The sequence below is a fragment of the Planococcus citri genome, chromosome 5 (genome assembly GCF_950023065.1).
Source record: "Planococcus citri chromosome 5, ihPlaCitr1.1, whole genome shotgun sequence".
Taxonomy (NCBI): domain Eukaryota; kingdom Metazoa; phylum Arthropoda; class Insecta; order Hemiptera; family Pseudococcidae; genus Planococcus; species Planococcus citri.
Genome location: NC_088681.1, coordinates 22,820,927 through 22,837,372, shown reverse-complemented (window position 1 = coordinate 22,837,372; position 16,446 = coordinate 22,820,927). Strand labels below are relative to the sequence as shown.

The 16,446-nt window shown below is 35.1% G+C and overlaps 5 protein-coding genes across 6 annotated transcripts in view; 3 read left to right on the top strand and 2 right to left on the bottom strand.

Moving 5' to 3' along the window:
* Positions 1 to 101: 101 nt before the first annotated feature.
* Dref (DNA replication-related element factor) lies at positions 102 to 2,687 on the top strand. The gene is made up of 2 exons (XM_065369405.1): positions 102 to 2,115; positions 2,186 to 2,687. The coding sequence occupies exons 1-2, from the start codon at positions 333 to 335 to the stop codon at positions 2,554 to 2,556; spliced, it is 2,154 nt and encodes a 717-aa protein (XP_065225477.1). The 5' UTR covers positions 102 to 332; the 3' UTR covers positions 2,557 to 2,687.
* On the bottom strand, positions 2,615 to 3,518 carry Sf3b6 (splicing factor 3b subunit 6). Its single transcript, XM_065369412.1, has 4 exons — positions 3,311 to 3,518; positions 3,118 to 3,236; positions 2,916 to 3,045; positions 2,615 to 2,843 (listed from the first exon to the last, which is right to left on the bottom strand). The coding sequence occupies exons 1-4, from the start codon at positions 3,335 to 3,337 to the stop codon at positions 2,745 to 2,747; spliced, it is 375 nt and encodes a 124-aa protein (XP_065225484.1). The 5' UTR covers positions 3,338 to 3,518; the 3' UTR covers positions 2,615 to 2,744.
* Positions 3,519 to 4,040: 522 nt separating this feature from the next.
* Positions 4,041 to 5,893, bottom strand: eEF1delta (elongation factor 1-delta). The gene is made up of 9 exons (XM_065366003.1): positions 5,736 to 5,893; positions 5,414 to 5,511; positions 5,269 to 5,346; positions 5,117 to 5,204; positions 4,840 to 5,030; positions 4,695 to 4,764; positions 4,492 to 4,617; positions 4,294 to 4,409; positions 4,041 to 4,183 (listed from the first exon to the last, which is right to left on the bottom strand). The coding sequence occupies exons 2-9, from the start codon at positions 5,501 to 5,503 to the stop codon at positions 4,145 to 4,147; spliced, it is 798 nt and encodes a 265-aa protein (XP_065222075.1). The 5' UTR covers positions 5,504 to 5,511; positions 5,736 to 5,893; the 3' UTR covers positions 4,041 to 4,144.
* Positions 5,894 to 6,081: 188 nt separating this feature from the next.
* LOC135846735 (uncharacterized) lies at positions 6,082 to 8,703 on the top strand. Of its 2 annotated transcripts, XM_065366002.1 has the most exons (4): positions 6,082 to 6,273; positions 6,344 to 6,469; positions 6,535 to 6,870; positions 6,996 to 8,703. In XM_065366002.1, the coding sequence occupies exons 1-4, from the start codon at positions 6,240 to 6,242 to the stop codon at positions 7,025 to 7,027; spliced, it is 528 nt and encodes a 175-aa protein (XP_065222074.1). In that variant the 5' UTR covers positions 6,082 to 6,239; the 3' UTR covers positions 7,028 to 8,703. The 2 variants fall into 2 exon arrangements, with proteins under 2 accessions (XP_065222074.1, XP_065222073.1); XM_065366001.1 differs by having other exon boundaries at positions 6,535 to 8,703.
* A 1,870-nt stretch (positions 8,704 to 10,573) lies between these two features.
* Positions 10,574 to 16,446, top strand: part of Oatp74D (Organic anion transporting polypeptide 74D) — a 163,680-nt gene continuing 157,807 nt past the window's right edge. The window contains exon 1 of the mRNA XM_065366525.1: positions 10,574 to 11,016. The gene's annotated coding sequence lies outside the window, so the exon portion shown is untranslated. The remainder of the gene's footprint in view (positions 11,017 to 16,446) is intronic.

Here is a 16,446-nt window from a genome sequence, read left to right as displayed (position 1 = left end):
TACAGAAACGTAAAACACGTTTTCATTGGTCGGAGTAAAATCCAATTTTGCGGCGGCTAACGATTAGTGTGGTAATTTCGTCATCCAGTAATCGCGTAAAATATTTCGAAACCGAGCAATCGAGTTTTCGAGTTCGGCCATTTCGTTTGATCTTTAAATTGTTGTTATCGATTTACGTATTTCGATATTGTTAAAGTTGCCGTTCCGAAATCAATTTCAATCACTGCAATTCGATTTCATCATTGACAAGGTAAAAAAATCGTTTTTCTATCAATGGTTATCGATTATATCAGCTTATTATGCACATTGAATTAAAATAAGCGCGAAAAAAAATGCTCAAACGACTGAATAAAGATAACGAGTTAGAATTGGAGCATTGTTTAATGGATCCTTCTAGTTTCGATTTATCGCGGCGCAAAATGCCGCTCTATTATAAAAAATTAGTCGTCCCGATGAGGATGAGAAGCGTCTATTGGAAATACTTCGGGTTCCCGGCGAACGACGACGGCACAATATTAACCAGAGAAAAGATCGTCTGCATTATTTGCAAATCTCAAATGATTTATAATCGAAACACGAGCAATCTCCGCATGCATTTGCACAGCAAACACAAAAATATATTTCGAAAAATTGAAATCGAAGAAGGAGAAAAACCTCCACCTACTCCTAGCCCCGGAACCTCCGCGAAGCGAGCCAAGACCTCCTCGTCGTTGAAAAACATATATTCTCGAAATGTCGACGGAACCGTCGATTTTAACGCTAGCAAGCAGAAAAATGATAATAAAGAAGTTCACGTCGTAATGACAGAGGAAGTCACCGAATCGGATATATCTAATATTGCCATCATTTTCCCTAATAACGACGAATTGAGCGAATTTAACGAAGTCAGACACGTCACCAACGATAACACCGAGTCGAGTGAAATTACAGACGCTGTGGTCAATTTCATCATCACCGATTTAGTCCCTACCGATGTCGTCGATGGCAAAGGGTTCAATAATTTGGTTTCCAGTTTGTACAATAAACCAGTCACCTTACCCAGTGAGAAAAAAGTCACCGAAGAGTTGATCCCCGAATTATACGAATCCTGCAAGCAACAAGTCTATAATGCTATAATGAACAATTGCATCAGTAATCTTTCAATTAGTATCGAAGAATGGCAGACCCTAGATGGGTTAAAATGCGAATCTATTTATATGCACTACTTGCAAAACGGCGAACCTCGTTTATTCACGAAATTACTAACCACCGTTTATTGCACCGGTTCTGAAACCGCCCAGCACTGGATTTCCGTTCTGGATAAACTATTCGGCGACTGGAATATCAACAGTACGGCGATAACCGGCGTCATTTTGGCCTCTGAATGCGCAGAATTAAGAGCCGCATTACAAATCAAAAGTATCACTCCGCTACCTTGTTTCTTGAACATACTGCAGAGATTATGTTCGGAGAATTGTTTCCAATTTCCTGATATAAAATTGCTATTGGAGAAATGTCGTCGAGTGGTGAAATTCATTCAAGAATTGAAAGTCGCCGTTTACGAATCTGCAACTACGAACACCGATTTTGAAGACGACGACTACGATGAAAATGACGAAAACGCGTTGAATTACGACAGTCCTCATTCGTGGTTGACCACGTATTACATGTTGAGAGGTTTACTCAGAAGAAAAGAAACCATTATACAAGTGTTGAACGATTCTTCGGTCAAATTAAAATACACCTCGTTATCGTCCATCGAATGGGATAAAATGCAAGATTTGATAAACGTACTCAAACCTTTGAAAACTTTCGTGAGTACTTTATTCGAAGAAAAGAATCCGTCGATTTCGTTAATCAAACCGATCACTCTGAGAGTGAATAACGCCGAGCTTGAAATCAACGAAGACGATTCGTCTTTAACGCAGCAGCTAAAAACAACGATTAAAAATTTCTTAAATGACGCTTACGGCGATACTGTAGTCGAGCAACTCATATCGATCGCTACTGCGTTAGATCCTCGTTTCAAAACTTACGTACAAGATGAACATTTCAACCTGGAGCAGACTTTGATGGATCTTTTGTCAGAATTGATCAGAACCGAAGGTGCTTGCCCTTCCGAGGAACCTAGCACAAGTAAGAGTTTCGATTGTTGATATTTTCCAAATTTGGTCTTTCCATCGACTAATGTTGATTTCTTTCACAGGTGCGGGGAAAAGCCCATCGACTGATAAAAAAGCTCGACTTTCCGGTATCAACGCCTTATTCGGTTCCTTCACTGTGAGTAAGCCTGCGGTAACAGATCAAGATAGAGTCAAAATGGAAGTACAGAGCTATCAAACAGCCTCTAACGCTTCGTTCGAAGAATGTCCTTTAGAATGGTGGCAACTCATGAATAAGAAATGCCCGAATTTGATCAGATTGGCTCACCGTTACCATTGTATTCCTGCTACCGTCATTTTCAACGGGTGCCACTCGGTCAAGGAGTACATGAGTTATTCTTCAAAACGGGCATCTCTAAATGTTAATATGATAGATCCGTTATTATTTTTACACACTAATAGAGTACTATTTTGATGTAAACTATGCTAAGGTTTCCTGTTAGATTTTTTTAGTTGACACGAGTGTAAGAAGATTTTTCTTATTGTAAAATTTTTATTTATTGTAAAATATAAAATACAAAATATTTACATGAGTGTACAAACATGCTCCGTTTCCATATCATTGATTCCAGATGTACTTCGGGGAGAAACGTGGGACTTAGATTATTTACGTTCTTCTGTATTCAAACCATATTTCGTCTTGACCTTTTCTAAATCTTCTTTCTTCTTTTCAACATCAACTTTCTTGAACGCTTTATTGGACTGTAAATGAAAGAAATCGTTAAAATAGTGTTCAATTCGAGATGCATAGGTAGTTGCAACGAATAAATTTACCTGATAGTACAAGACGACCAAATATCTATTACACACATTGAAACCGGAAAGATGATCGCAGGCATTCTTAGCATCGAAAATATCTTCATACACGACAAACGCTGTTCCTCTAGTATCAGCAGTATTACCACTAAAAACAGATACAACAATAAGAACCAAATATACGAATTGCTAATTTGAATGTCCATTTATCAATACTCACACTCTGATTTGACGTATGGCTCCATATTTCCCAAAAATATCGTACATTTCTTCGGCGGTTATTTTATAAGGTAAATTTCTGATGTACAGAATACGGTTCACTTCAGGTGGCAGACGTACCTGAAATATCGACAGAAATAAGATTTAAACGAATATTTTTACGGTTATCATTTTAGTAACTTGAAAATACTCACGTTTGTTCTCCTTTGCATCAACGCCATAGCTGAGGGTTATCGAGCTGTACTACCTCGATGGATCTTACAGTTGAAAGTATATGGATGCACCGTTCACTCTTTATATTATTTTGAATGTTTTTTACACTAATTACTTCAATTATTCATAGTTTTTTGCAATAAAGAATGCAGGAAGACGCTCTCTGTAATCAGTTTGATAACTTTTCACCGGAAAAACACGAACTAATCACAGCTAAATTCACGAGAATGGAAACCAAAAGTCTTTGTATTTACCGTATTTACAACGTTATTTGTTATTTCATATTTCATTTCATTTTGAGTTTGGGCACAAAATTGAAAATTTTTAATTTTTTTTAAAATTTAAAATTTTGAATTTTGATTTGATTTGATCATTGATCTATCACTATCACTATCCAAATTTTTCAACTTCTATAGTTGAACTTTGAAGGTTTGAACGTAAGTAAGTTCATTTTTGAATCTTCATTTTGTTTTTAAATTTTTAATTATTGAATACAAGGTGAAATTTTAATTGAAATCTGAGATCTCAAAGGATGTTCTTTTGCGTTTCGATACAATTTTTATTCATTTTGGCTCAATTAGCTCAACATCTGAAATAAAAATTCATTAATTTAATTCAAACGACTCGTGCCATCCTCAATCCTCAACCTTGGTAATCAAAATTCGCATTTTCACTCATCCCACAAGGATTTTTTGAAGAAAAATACTCAAATTTAATAAAAGGTTACATGTATTTCAATTTTTTTAAATGACAATAGTGTTGAGAAAATTGTACTTGAAAAAGAGCATTAATAAATATATGATATACGTATGAATTTACACTTTATTGAAAGCAGCGATATCGACACTTTGGACCTGCAACAAAAAAAGCAAAAGTAAACGAATTAAAAAATTGCACAGCCAAATTTCACCACGATTCATGAATCATGATTCGCAATCATGCTGAAATTTCAAGCCCAACTTACATAATCTTCGATCTCTTGAAGTTTTTCTTGAAGCTCGTCAACCGAAACTTTATCATCTTCCACAACGCAGGATATTTGCAATTTATGAATTCCGTAAGCTAACGGGACAAGTTTAGCTGCGAACAAGAAGGCAGTTGATACAAATTTCGAACTATCCGAACCAATCGTGCAAAAATTAAGCAAGTTGCAATAACTTACAAGCACCCCAGACTAATCCGTCCATAACGACGTTTCTAACTTCTTTTTCAAGCGCTTTCATATCGGTTTCGTCATCCCACGGTTTAACATCCAAGATTATGTTTGATTTAGCAATCAGTACTGGTTCTAAATTAATATCAACGTATTAGAAACATTCACATCCATTACAATCAACTGTTTCTGTTAAATCCAAATTGATTTACTTTTGGATTTTCTGGCAGCGTATTCAGCTACACGTTGCTCCTTGATTTTCTGAGCTTCTTCGTCTTCATCCTAAAATTCATTCCTCAGTTTAGATTATTAATTTCAAGTGATACTTTAGTTCACGAAATTAGAAAAAAAGGTCACCTCAGATCCGGAACCGAAAAGATCAACATCATCATCGTCGTCTTTTGGTGGTGGTTTGGCAGCTTCTGGTTTCTTACATACATTAGTTTCAGGTTTCTTACACACGTTACTTTCCGGTGCTTTTGGACCAAGAGATAAATTCCTAACCAATTTTTCTAAACTTGAAAACGCAAGACGAAGTTCTTCGAAATCTAATCAACAGAAGTAGAAAATATTGAACCGTATTTTTCTAGAACAAGGTCTAAACAGGTTTCGAATTACACGACTGAATGCATACCTTTTCTCAAAGTATCGACTTTTTCTTCTACGGAAGCGATTTGACTTTGAACATTAACATTAGATCCGGATAATTTCAAATCATCGACCTACAATACACGTAGAATTATAACACCAGTATGACGAAAGATGCTTCGATACGTGATTACTTACATTTTCCAATGATTGCTTAATACGTTCACGAGCTTTTGCGACTTCACCGGCTAAAGAAACTTGCTTCACGACAGGGCCCTGAAATAAAACACTCGTGAAGAATCCAAATAGGGAAGATACTATATTGAACAAAAAGTGAACTCACCTTGGCCAAATTCTCGTAGTAAACCCTTTCAGCATCGTCATAAAGATGCTTATCAGTCCAAACCGAATTTTTTTCAATTAAGGCTGCCATTTTTCAATCTGCAAAGTAACAATATGCATCATTATTCCTACTGAAACTCGAGTAACATGGGTGGTATCCGGATTTAGGAAATTTCATTGTACAGTTTACGGAAAAAAGATAGAACCGGTGAGAATATGATTCAAGGTAGAATGACAGAACAACGAAAAGATGATCAAGATTTAACATAGAAAATCGACGACAAAAATCATGTACTCCGGTAATGAACTGATGGAGAACTTACCTTTGTTAGACACCGGAAAGGACGTAAAATTGATCTGCGAAGAAAATATTCGATTAACACGGATAATTTATGGCGTATAATCCACGATTTATATAGAAATAAATTAATTTCAACCAGCCAGAACGTGGCTTGAAACGAAAAGAATGAAAAATTTCAAATTTTTGAGACACATTGATAAAAATTTTTTTTGACTTTGTGTTATGGAAGATCAGGGTTTCCCAATAATATGAATCGTAACGGTAACCGAAACCAAATAGGAACCAGGAGAAAAACATCGAACGTTACGTTTCTGGTCGGTACTGCATCGAAAAAACATAAAATTGGAACCCCTGAATCTGAATGTTGTGATGATAACAAATAACAAAACCGGCGCTGAAAACAAAATTTGAAAATTTTTTTCTGGATAATTGCAAACACCATAATTTTTTCAGTTTTGGTGGGGTGTTTTATGCACTTCGGTGATGTGCTGAGTGGTTCAAATCGAGTGTACATTTTGATTTTAAAATGACATGGCCACTTCCTAAGCGAATTCGTTCAGGTATGTTAGACAATATTCTTGACAGTAATACTCTAGACAATAATTATTCATTCGTATGGTTACATTCCAGATACGCTTAGCGCTTCATCTTCAGAAACGCCTAGTACGTCATGTACTTCCATGGTTAAACCTTATCTCACGTTAAAAATACTAGAAAATCGCACCGACGGCAAGATCATTGAATTGAGCGATGCAGGTATGTGAAACAAGTAAAACAAAAGAAGTCATAGAAAGTTCTGTAACATGTTTTCGATGTTTCAGAATCAGAATCCTCACATGAACCTTTGAAACCTGTGTCGATCTTTGACATCAAAGATATCATCGACCAAGTATACTTCCAAGATAATACCATGGTATTCGAAACGTTATTATCGCATCAGCATATAGTTGTGATTATTTATCCACCGGGCACTGGTAAAACCACCATCGCCATACTTCTAGAGGCATTCTTATGGAGTACGGATTTACCGGATAAAGTAAACAGATTTTTTGAAAATTGCGAGTTCGCTACTCAGTGTCCAGATAAATATGAAAAATTTCGCAAATCGGCTAATGTTGCGTACATAAACTTCGAAGCCATTGAAGGTCGCAACAAAGGTGATTTTCAAAAATCTCTTATAGAGATAATGTTGAATGCTTTTAAAAAGTACTTTAACGAAAATGTTTTCGAAAAAGCACAAGTGTTAATGAGTACTCATGGCAGTGTATATGTTTCTCTACAGAAATTCATCAGGGAGCTAACGATGAAAGATAGAACAAAGACGAAGACATACCTTCTCCTGGATTCTTGCGACAAGGTTTATGATACGATCGCTCAACTAGGTGCCGAATCGTGGCAAATATGTAAACGATTCACTCAATTTCTATCTACCTCATATTCGAATACATTTGCCGATGACGTAGTGACGATCTGCTTCGGCGTTTCGGGGTATTTCGCCCCCCAGCTCAGTGGAATGGCTTGTTTTTATGACATTGACGAAGAAAAGAGTATAGTTGGAAAATATTTTTCCTATTCTACGAATACAATCAACAAAGTGATTGAAAAATACGACTTGGATGCTACTGATACGTTGGATAAATGCTTAAAAGTGGCGAAATTCAAGTTCAATGGAAATTCTTTCCTGAATCCAGCCATCTGCGTAAGCTTCCTTCGAAGTTTATATCTTAAAAGAAATCACTTCCATGTTAATATTGCTCCACGTCCCTTGTGGTTGAGTTGTATATTCACTCAGGAAGATAAAGATTCATTATCAGAAGTACTACGTGGACCGTGCGAAAAAGAATTCTTGCTGTATGTTCGTATGTCGCATATAATCGAGGAAATGTATAATGAAAGAACTCCGGACGGAAAATTGTTCTATTCTATGTTCATTTTTGGTGGTTTTTTATCCTGTGTACAATGCGAAGACAAAGAAAGATATCAAATAGATGTGGCAAACGAGACTACAAGATGTCTTCTAGAGAAGAGTTTACGTGATGGTTTTGTCAACTATGGCTATGGAATTCACAAATTGATGCTCGAAAATAGATGGACAGAGTTTTGCGATGCAATAAAATGCACGCTTACCCCCGTGGCAAACTCATACCACGAAGAGAAGTCTTATAAGGATCATGTGTGTGGAGTTCTCAGTTTTGGCATAAGAAGATAAGGTTGTTGTCAAAAATAATGCACTGATACTTAGCAGGATTGATTTCTGACCTGACTTCTAAACCCGCATGCTCGTGACGTGTTTAATCAGGATTTTTTTATTTAAAACCATGTCATGTCGTGTTATGTGAAGCTAAGTAGGTCTACCGTACCAGTACCAGTTACAAAATCACGATGATGATGAAAATCTGAAGTTGTCATCATGGACAGCTCATTGCTCTATGCTATAGACACTGTACCTGTGCCCTCCGGGTAAGACACCGAACTGCAGGTAACGGGGAAAAGGGACGGTAGTAAAATCTTGTGTCATGCCAATTTCTCCCGCTGGGTGATTTTGGCTGCGCTGTACGTCAGTTTGCAGGCAACGGGGAAGAGGGATGGTAGTGATGCTCTTGGCTGCGCGCGCTGTACTTCGCAGTTCGCATGGTACTTCGTTCAAGAATTCGACACCAGCGCAGCCAAAAGCACCCAGCGGGATAAATTGGCATGACACACGTAATTCAGCCAAGATGGCTGCCAGTTCGTTGTCTTCCCGCAGGTACAGTGTCTATACTCTATGCTCTTCCGGATTTTTTGGTGTGAATAAGGAATTGAACGATTTTGTTAGAAGAAGACAATATTGTTCAAGAATAATTATATTATTCACATGTACCAGTTTGATTTTTTTTTTTTGTAGAAGTATTTGTATGTTTTTCAGATTTTAATATTAAAGATTGGTACATTAATTTTGATTCAATTCTATCTATTTTAAGTCCCTTTTAAACAATACAATGTGCATCTGAAATCAATTTTTTAATTTCGGATTCATTATAATCATTTCACTCGATATTATTCATATTTTGTACTTTGGAGGATTTTCAGAAATCTTTGATGGTTCATTTCATTCATGAGGAACAAGTGAACAACGATGAGTTTTTTCAATTCAGCTTTATTGAGCTCTATCGTCCTCTAATTCATTCTTCTCGCTTATTGATAATTTTTATTTTACTGTACAATGGTATTTTACGCTACAAGTTGTATAAAGTGGGCTATTATGAACGAGTGCGTTATTACTGCGCGAGCCGAAGGCGAGCGTTGTAATAACGCACGAGTTCATAATAGTCCACTTCCTACGAGTAGCGTAAATAGCTTTATATACTACGTACATATAAAAAGTACACCATTACGTCTAATTGTTGTTAGAAGTGAAAAGTGTATCTTTCTGAGTGACTACAACGTTGACCGTTTACAATTTCGTTCGCTAAAAAACATCGATCACAGTACGTAGTCGCTCAGAATGATACAGAAAAGTCGCTGCTTGTGCTGTATGTATTCAATCAGTCAAGTACTGATGGAGAATACCAGAAATCTTGTCTTGTCAAGTTGTAATCTACACAATTGATTCAAAATATGATTCGAATGACGGAATGAGTTTAATTTCTATTGCTGTTAGTAATCACAAGAACATTTAAACGATTATCCATATGTGTAGATGCGTACCGGTACTTATATATCATTTCAGAGTGATAACAATGGTCAACGATTCCATATTGATTCCGTAGAATACTCAAATAGCTTTGCACAAAATACAGCAGCAACTTCTGTATCATTGTGAGTGACTATGTGTTTGGTGATTGAAATTTTTTAACGAACGAAATTGAAAAACTTCGATGATGTACCTACTTATTGATTACTCAGAAAGAGATACACTTTTCAGTTAGCTAGTTACGTAGAGATTCTACGTAGGTCGTCTACGTACACATATGTAGTATTTATACAGCTACTTATTTACGCGATTCTATGAAGTAGACTTACTATTATGAACACGTTCTACACTAAAATGATCATACAAAGAGTTGAACGCCATTCAACACGAAACTTAAGAACCTGATCGAGCATTCTATTTGTGATCAATATGAAATCGTTGACCATTGTCTGTATGAAATGATGATATGTAAATCACTTGAACTCGAAGTGGAATTTATTTTAAACATTTCAATAATAAAATAACAAGACGTGTACACTATTGCACATGAAAATTTGAATAATTAATAACCAAAGCAGAAATCGTACATGAAAATTTCTAATCAACTGATAACTCCACTCCACCGGTCTATTTGCATCACAGGTAATAGTGTTACCACTTCTTAAAAACTTACAAATTGATTTGATGAAAGATGAGATAATGTTTACTTACTTTATTTTACTAGTACAAATAAAGTACTTTATTTCTACAGTTTCCTAGTCGCTCATAAAGATGTACTTTTCGCATCTAACAACAATGGTGTAATGGTGTACTTTATATGTATGTAGTATATAAAGAATTATATTAATCTTGAATAGGTTCCAGCACTCCAGCAGGTTCTCAAACAAGGAGTAAAAAATAAAAATCAAGATTCGGAATACTACCCTCACTACCACTACCCTCGATAGTTCCATAATCTTGACAAGTTGACAAGGGATGATGATTGTTGCAGTAGTTGCAGTCTACGTTTGAGAAGATCAGGGACCACCGGACCAGGGTTTCCCAATGTAATATGAATCGTAACGGTAACTGAAACCAAATAGGAACATGAAAAAAACATCGAACATTACGTTTCTCGACACTGGCCCGTACCGGTACGATACGTACCTCGCAAAAAATTGGAACCCACTGAAAGTTGTGATGATAACTGAAAAAAAATTGTTGATAACGATTTTTGGAAAACCTCAAACACCAAATTTTTTGGTGAGGGTGTATTTTGGACTTCGGTTCTGTGTGCATTCAATATTCGATATCGATATGCTGATTGGTTCAATTTGATGAAAAAATTGGCACACAGTGCTAAAAAAGCTATCAAAATGAAAGCTCAAGCTCAAATTCAAATTGCTTGTGATATTCGGAGTTCGGAAATTGCTTTGTAATTTGATCGTTTCTTTAAAGCAGTTTTTCAGTTTCTCTAAATTCCATCACCAAAGAATCACGTTACCCTCGCGAAGTTTTCGTAAATTTGTACATGCCTCAAAAGTGACATCGCAACTTTGTGTTATTACCATTTTTTTTGTTCCAATTTTCAAGTAAAAATTCATCATTAAATGAGAAAAATAGTTCAATACGAATATGTTCTCAACTGAAGGTAAGTTCTACTCTTGTTTATTTGTACCTAATTTAATTTGAAAAATGAAGTATTTTCATTGTTCCATCATCAGTTTGTAACTCCTATCCAGAATTAGATTCTGTATTCAAGCTCTAAAAGTTGAGCTTTTCGTAATCGAAGATATATGGGACTACTTCTACTGGTTTTCAATTTTCATCACACTCAATGATTAATCTTTCCCAGTCGACAACGATTCAAGAACATTTAAATTCATTTTTCTGATATAGGGTGTTCGAAAAGGAAAACACAATCAAGTGAATTAACACAAAGTACGTGTGAGCTTTGAAAGTTGTGTGTTTTTAACCAGTCGTGTTGTTTAAAAAAGTAAAAGCTCAGAAGAATTCTCATTTGGTGCAGAGTGATTCACTCTTTGGTGATCGATAGTACATATCTAAGTATTTGGTTTAAAAATTCAGTATTTCAATTCAAACTCAATCTGTGCAGTCATAGGAGTCCCTTTTATCATCTAAGAAATTGAATGCTTCTATCCCCGAATATATTCGAGATTTGGGTGTATTTGTAATTTGAACTGTGATCAAACTGTTTCATTTTGTTGATTCGTAATTTTTCTAGGATCACACCATTGGATCGAATGCTGCTTTGTTGGTTCGTGACTTGCCCCGATGATTTTCATTAGTGAATTTTCTATTCACCTTCAACGTATCTAGACAGAGAGAGTAAACGATACAGTTAATAAAGAACCAGTCCACGCAGCAGTTTCCTTACGAATCTGCAAAATACTAGCTTCGTTGCTGAAACTATTAATTTTTTAACTTCGGATCCGTTAATAATTTCACTCGATATTATCCATATTACTTTGGAAAATTTTCAGAAATCCTTGATGGTTCATTCGTGAGGAAGAACGATTTATTTTAAATCCAGATCTATCGTCCTCTAATTCTTCTCACTTATTGATAATTTTTATTGTACAAAGAATCGTCTATATTGATCTTGAATAATTCCAGCAGGTTCCTGAACAAGGAGTAATAATCAAGATCCAATTGAGATATTTCCCTCGATCGTTCGATAATCTTGACAAGGATGAGTGATTGTTGCAGTTTTACAAATTCCAATCAATTCTGTTTTTACGAACCGCTGAAAAAATTATCTCAATATTTATTTTCAAATGATAATGTAATCTTAATCCTGTTGCTGGTGTTTTCTATAATATTCCTCGTGAAAACTACAATATACAGTAGACGAAACCCTTTTCAAGAGAATAAGAGCTAACCATATTCTGTTTTCTAGTATCTAAAGTATCGAAAAACAATCCAAAATTATTGTTCTTTTCATCGTCATCTGCCGAAAACACGTATTTAATATTCATCCATTCTCTATACAAGACTTCACCGCAGACCAAATCTATTGATTTGAAAACACTTTTATGAATTTCCAATCAATTTAATACCATACAATGCCTGCCATTATTTAAACCTAACGAAGAATCATATCGCCCTGAGTGTTAATTCGGCGCCTTTTCTTATTTTCATCTCATGACGTATATATTTTTCTAAAGCCAGTGATTTAAATTACATACAAGTAAACCTCCCTCTGTTCTTTTGTTCAATACAACAGTCATTTAGAGCGCACGTATCTCATTGTTTTCATACTTGTAATATTATTTTTCTTTTTATCGAAGATTTTCTTCGTATCTGTAATGTATACGGATAGCTTTTGTGTACGACAGATACTCGTAGTCTAGATGTTACCTACAATAAGAAACTTTTACACGTATATAATGAATTTACTTGTTAGTAATTCGACTGTATCTACGTCGTAATTGTCTTTATTCGATTTTTTATATGTCAAGTTAGCAATTATAATTGACTGCGAATTCGTTGTCTGGTTAATATATTTGCCTATTCGGCCATATTAAGGCGAAGCATGCATCGATGTTCCTGTTACCGAAGGTGTATAGAGATTGAATTTAATACCGAAATACTTGTCTTAAAAATAACTCATCGAAATAATATTATTGGATCTCTGTTTATGATAATTTCTGGTAATCTTGATGAATTTCCATACGTCGAACTTTTCACCTCATCGAGTTACTGATGAAGGGTTCTACTGCCAAGGTCGATTCACATGACATCAATAATTTGTTCGATCTAGTTTTCATCGATGATATAGTTTGATTTTTTTTAGGTTACGATGCCAATTGAGGATAATTCGACGACCCTGACCAAAACAACACGACGATAAAAGAAGGGAAAATTCTGCGATTCCATCTATAGCGACGATACTAACCATTCGATCGTCGTTGATGAAAATTAACCAAGTCTGAAAAAAAAAATGTCAACCATTTTGACATTGATTTTCTCGCAGATATTCTCGATGGCTGACCTTGATTGGAAACTTTATTGCACGTAGTACAACAGCTATATAATTTGAATTGGCCGACGATAACCGCTTATTACAGCGAAACCGAAGTTTTAAAATAGTAATTTCTTTCCCTTCTTGGCTTCGATTAAAACTCGCCACTCGTATTATCGCTTTCATTGTATATACCAGGTACATAAATTTGCTCCTCGATAGATGAGATTTGCGGTCGGTCGGTCGGAAAAGAAGTCATTACCACCTTGGTAGGTTAAACATAATGAATATTTTAACGTGGTTTATATACATAAACCTACGTATAGCTGACTAGCTGGATACTGCATTGATTTGTTGTGGCTTTTCTTTCCTCCTTATTCGTCTTGTTGAGCGAATCACCAGGTTTTTGATGCGTTGTAAAATAGGTACTCGTATGATAAATGATTTATGGCTTTTTGTTCGTATCGTCGTTGTGGAATGTAGGTACTCTTTTATAGGGGAGTAATATCGATTTAATGCATCGACAAGCGCTGTGTATTAAGATTTGTATTCTTTCGTCTATTTTGTATGGGTAATTTGATTACTACCATCATTAATAAATCCAAGGTCGTTTCACGGAGAATATATATTTATGTATACCGATGATACGACTGATAATTATGGCCAAATAAATACGGTTTATTGATTTTTTCCCCCGCTGTTGTAGCTTTTTTTTTTTTTTTGTAATTACGATGCCCGCCATCGAGTCGTACGCGATCGCACGTACGATGGGCGAATTTTTCTCAAATATTGGTATATGTATAATGTGGTTCTGGTTGTGTGAGTCGAGTTACATTGTATGGGCGATTAGAAATTTGATTTTTTTTCTACCTCGATGTTACGTAATTTGTTTTTTCATGCTGTCAGATCCCAGATTTGTGTACCACGCCTCGGAAATATTTAATCGTTGTGTTGCGAATGATGGTTGATGTGCCGGTACCGATTCCGGTGCCCTTCGTCGGCTTTGATAGGTAATTTTGAGCTCCATACTGATGTCTTGTCTTACACCTCTTCTCCATAGGTACCTATGTTGTATTGTGAGTGAACTTCTGTGTCTTTTATTTCCTAATCAGTCTCAAGGGGTTGTTTTTCTCTTCAACAGGTTTGCTATTACTTATGGAGAAAAAAATTATTTTGTGATTTGTACATACATATTTCGAACGGTTATTGAACTGTTTTTCACCAAACTCACGTCGTCAACCAGAAATTGGATCAGAAAGTAGTTAAAATGGGCCAAAAATCAAAGTAGTGGTCAGAAATGAGTGAGGATGAATTGAAAGTTGAATAGCATGTTTACAAAATTTTTAAAGGGAGTAAATATAGGATACGGTAGTAAAAAAATACATAATTCAAGTTTGGAAAGCTTGAAGTTGAACTTTTGTTATGATAGCCTGGTGGACGTTCAAGGAGAAAGCTCAACTTTTGAACTTTGTGGATGAAAACTGAAATTCTGAATTTTTTAGTAGAAAAATTCTACTCATGAATATTCAGAATGAAAACTCAACCCTAGACTGCTCAGGATGTGAATTTCCAGATGAAATCTCAACTTTATACCATTCTGGATGAAATCTCAATTTTCAAACTTTCAAGATAAAAATTCAACTTTTGAACGTTCCAAGGATAAAAAAAATTGGACTTTTGAATTTTCTAAATAAAAGCTCTTCTTTCAACTTTGACAATGCAATTTGAACTTTTGAACTTACAGAATAAAAAGCCAACTTTGAAATTTTAACCCTTTAGCATGAAAGCTCAACTTTCGAACTTTCACGATGAAATTTCAACTTCAGGCAGTTCAGAAGGAAATCTCGCCTTTTGAACTTGCAGAATGAAATTTCCATTATTGTTCATTCCAAAAGGAAAGTCCAACTTTTGAAAGCTCAGAATAAAAACTCAACCTTAGGTTGCTCAATGCTCAGGATGTGAAAGTTTGATTTCTGAATTTATTCGAGATGAAATCTCAATTTTTGAACTTTCGAGATGAAAATTCAACTTTTAAACGTTCAAGGATAAAAACTCAACTTTTGAATTTTCTGAACGTTCAAGATGAAAGCTCAACTTAGTAACTTTCAGAATGAAAACTCAACTTTTGAACTTTCAAGTAGAAAATTCAATTCATGAATTTCCACAATAAAAACTCAACGTTTGACTGTTCAAGATGACATGACAGCTTGATTCTTGTAACTTTGACAATGAAATTTGAACTTTTGAACCTACAGAATAAAAAAATCAACTTTCAAACTTTCATGATGAAAACTCAACTTTAGGCAGTTCAGAATGAGATCTCACCTTTTGAACTATCAGAATGAAATTTCCATTTTTGGCCATTTAAAATAAAAGCCCAACTTTTGAAACCTCAAAATTCAAACACAACTTTTGAACTTTTAGGAGGAAAATTCAACTGTGGAACTTTCAGGATATAAATTCAACTTTCAAATGTGTGGGCTGAAAGATTGATTCATGAACTTTCAACATGAACTATCAACATTTGAACCTTCAGAATAAAATAAACCGGCTTTTGACAATTTAAAATGAATGCTCAACGTTTTAACTTTCTGAATGAAATCTCTTTTTTCATCATTTTAGATAAAAACTCAACTTTTAACTCTTCAGGATGAAAGCTCGATTCTTGAATTTTCGAAATAAACTTTCAACTTTCAAACCTTGGATAAAATAAAACCAACTTTTGAGTGTTTAAAATGAAAGCTCAACTTTTCAAATTTCTCAAAATGAAAGCTCTTTCGTCATCATTTCAATACTATAGTTCCAAAATTTTGGAAAGAAAATTCAGCTTATGAACTTTTAGTAGAAGACCTCAACTTTGGAACTTCCAGGAACCGACCTGAACTTTCGAAAGTTCAGTATGAAAACTCGTTTTTTGAACATTCAGAATTAAAGCTCTTTTATCATCATTTTAGATAAAAACTCAACTTTTGAGCTTTCAAAAAAAGAAAACTATAGTTCTAAAATTTTGGAGAAAAAATTCAGCTTATGAACTTTTTGGAGGAGACCTCAACTTTGAAACTTCCAGGAACCAACCTGAATTTTTGAAAGTTCAAG

What these genes read in the sequence shown, in the direction of transcription:
- Dref (XM_065369405.1), top strand. Translation starts at nt 333, where the DNA reads ATGCTCAAACGACTGAATAAAGATAACGAGTTAGAATTGGAGCATTGT. An exon ending in TTCCGAGGAACCTAGCACAA is followed by an intron (nt 2,116 to 2,185) that starts GTAAGAGTTTCG and finishes TTTCTTTCACAG; the next exon opens with GTGCGGGGAAAAGCCCATCG.
- Sf3b6 (XM_065369412.1), bottom strand. Translation starts at nt 3,337, where the DNA reads ATGGCGTTGATGCAAAGGAGAACAAAC. An exon ending in GCCATACGTCAAATCAGAGT is followed by an intron (nt 3,046 to 3,117) that starts GTGAGTATTGAT and finishes ATCTGTTTTTAG; the next exon opens with TGGTAATACTGCTGATACTA. An exon ending in TGGTCGTCTTGTACTATCAG is followed by an intron (nt 2,844 to 2,915) that starts GTAAATTTATTC and finishes TTTCATTTACAG; the next exon opens with TCCAATAAAGCGTTCAAGAA.
- eEF1delta (XM_065366003.1), bottom strand. Translation starts at nt 5,503, where the DNA reads ATGGCAGCCTTAATTGAAAAAAATTCGGTTTGGACTGATAAGCATCTT. An exon ending in AGTCGATACTTTGAGAAAAG is followed by an intron (nt 5,031 to 5,116) that starts GTATGCATTCAG and finishes TCTGTTGATTAG; the next exon opens with ATTTCGAAGAACTTCGTCTT. An exon ending in TTTTCGGTTCCGGATCTGAG is followed by an intron (nt 4,765 to 4,839) that starts GTGACCTTTTTT and finishes AATGAATTTTAG; the next exon opens with GATGAAGACGAAGAAGCTCA.
- LOC135846735 (XM_065366001.1), top strand. Translation starts at nt 6,240, where the DNA reads ATGACATGGCCACTTCCTAAGCGAATTCGTTCAG. An exon ending in TCCTAAGCGAATTCGTTCAG is followed by an intron (nt 6,274 to 6,343) that starts GTATGTTAGACA and finishes GTTACATTCCAG; the next exon opens with ATACGCTTAGCGCTTCATCT. An exon ending in CATTGAATTGAGCGATGCAG is followed by an intron (nt 6,470 to 6,534) that starts GTATGTGAAACA and finishes TCGATGTTTCAG; the next exon opens with AATCAGAATCCTCACATGAA.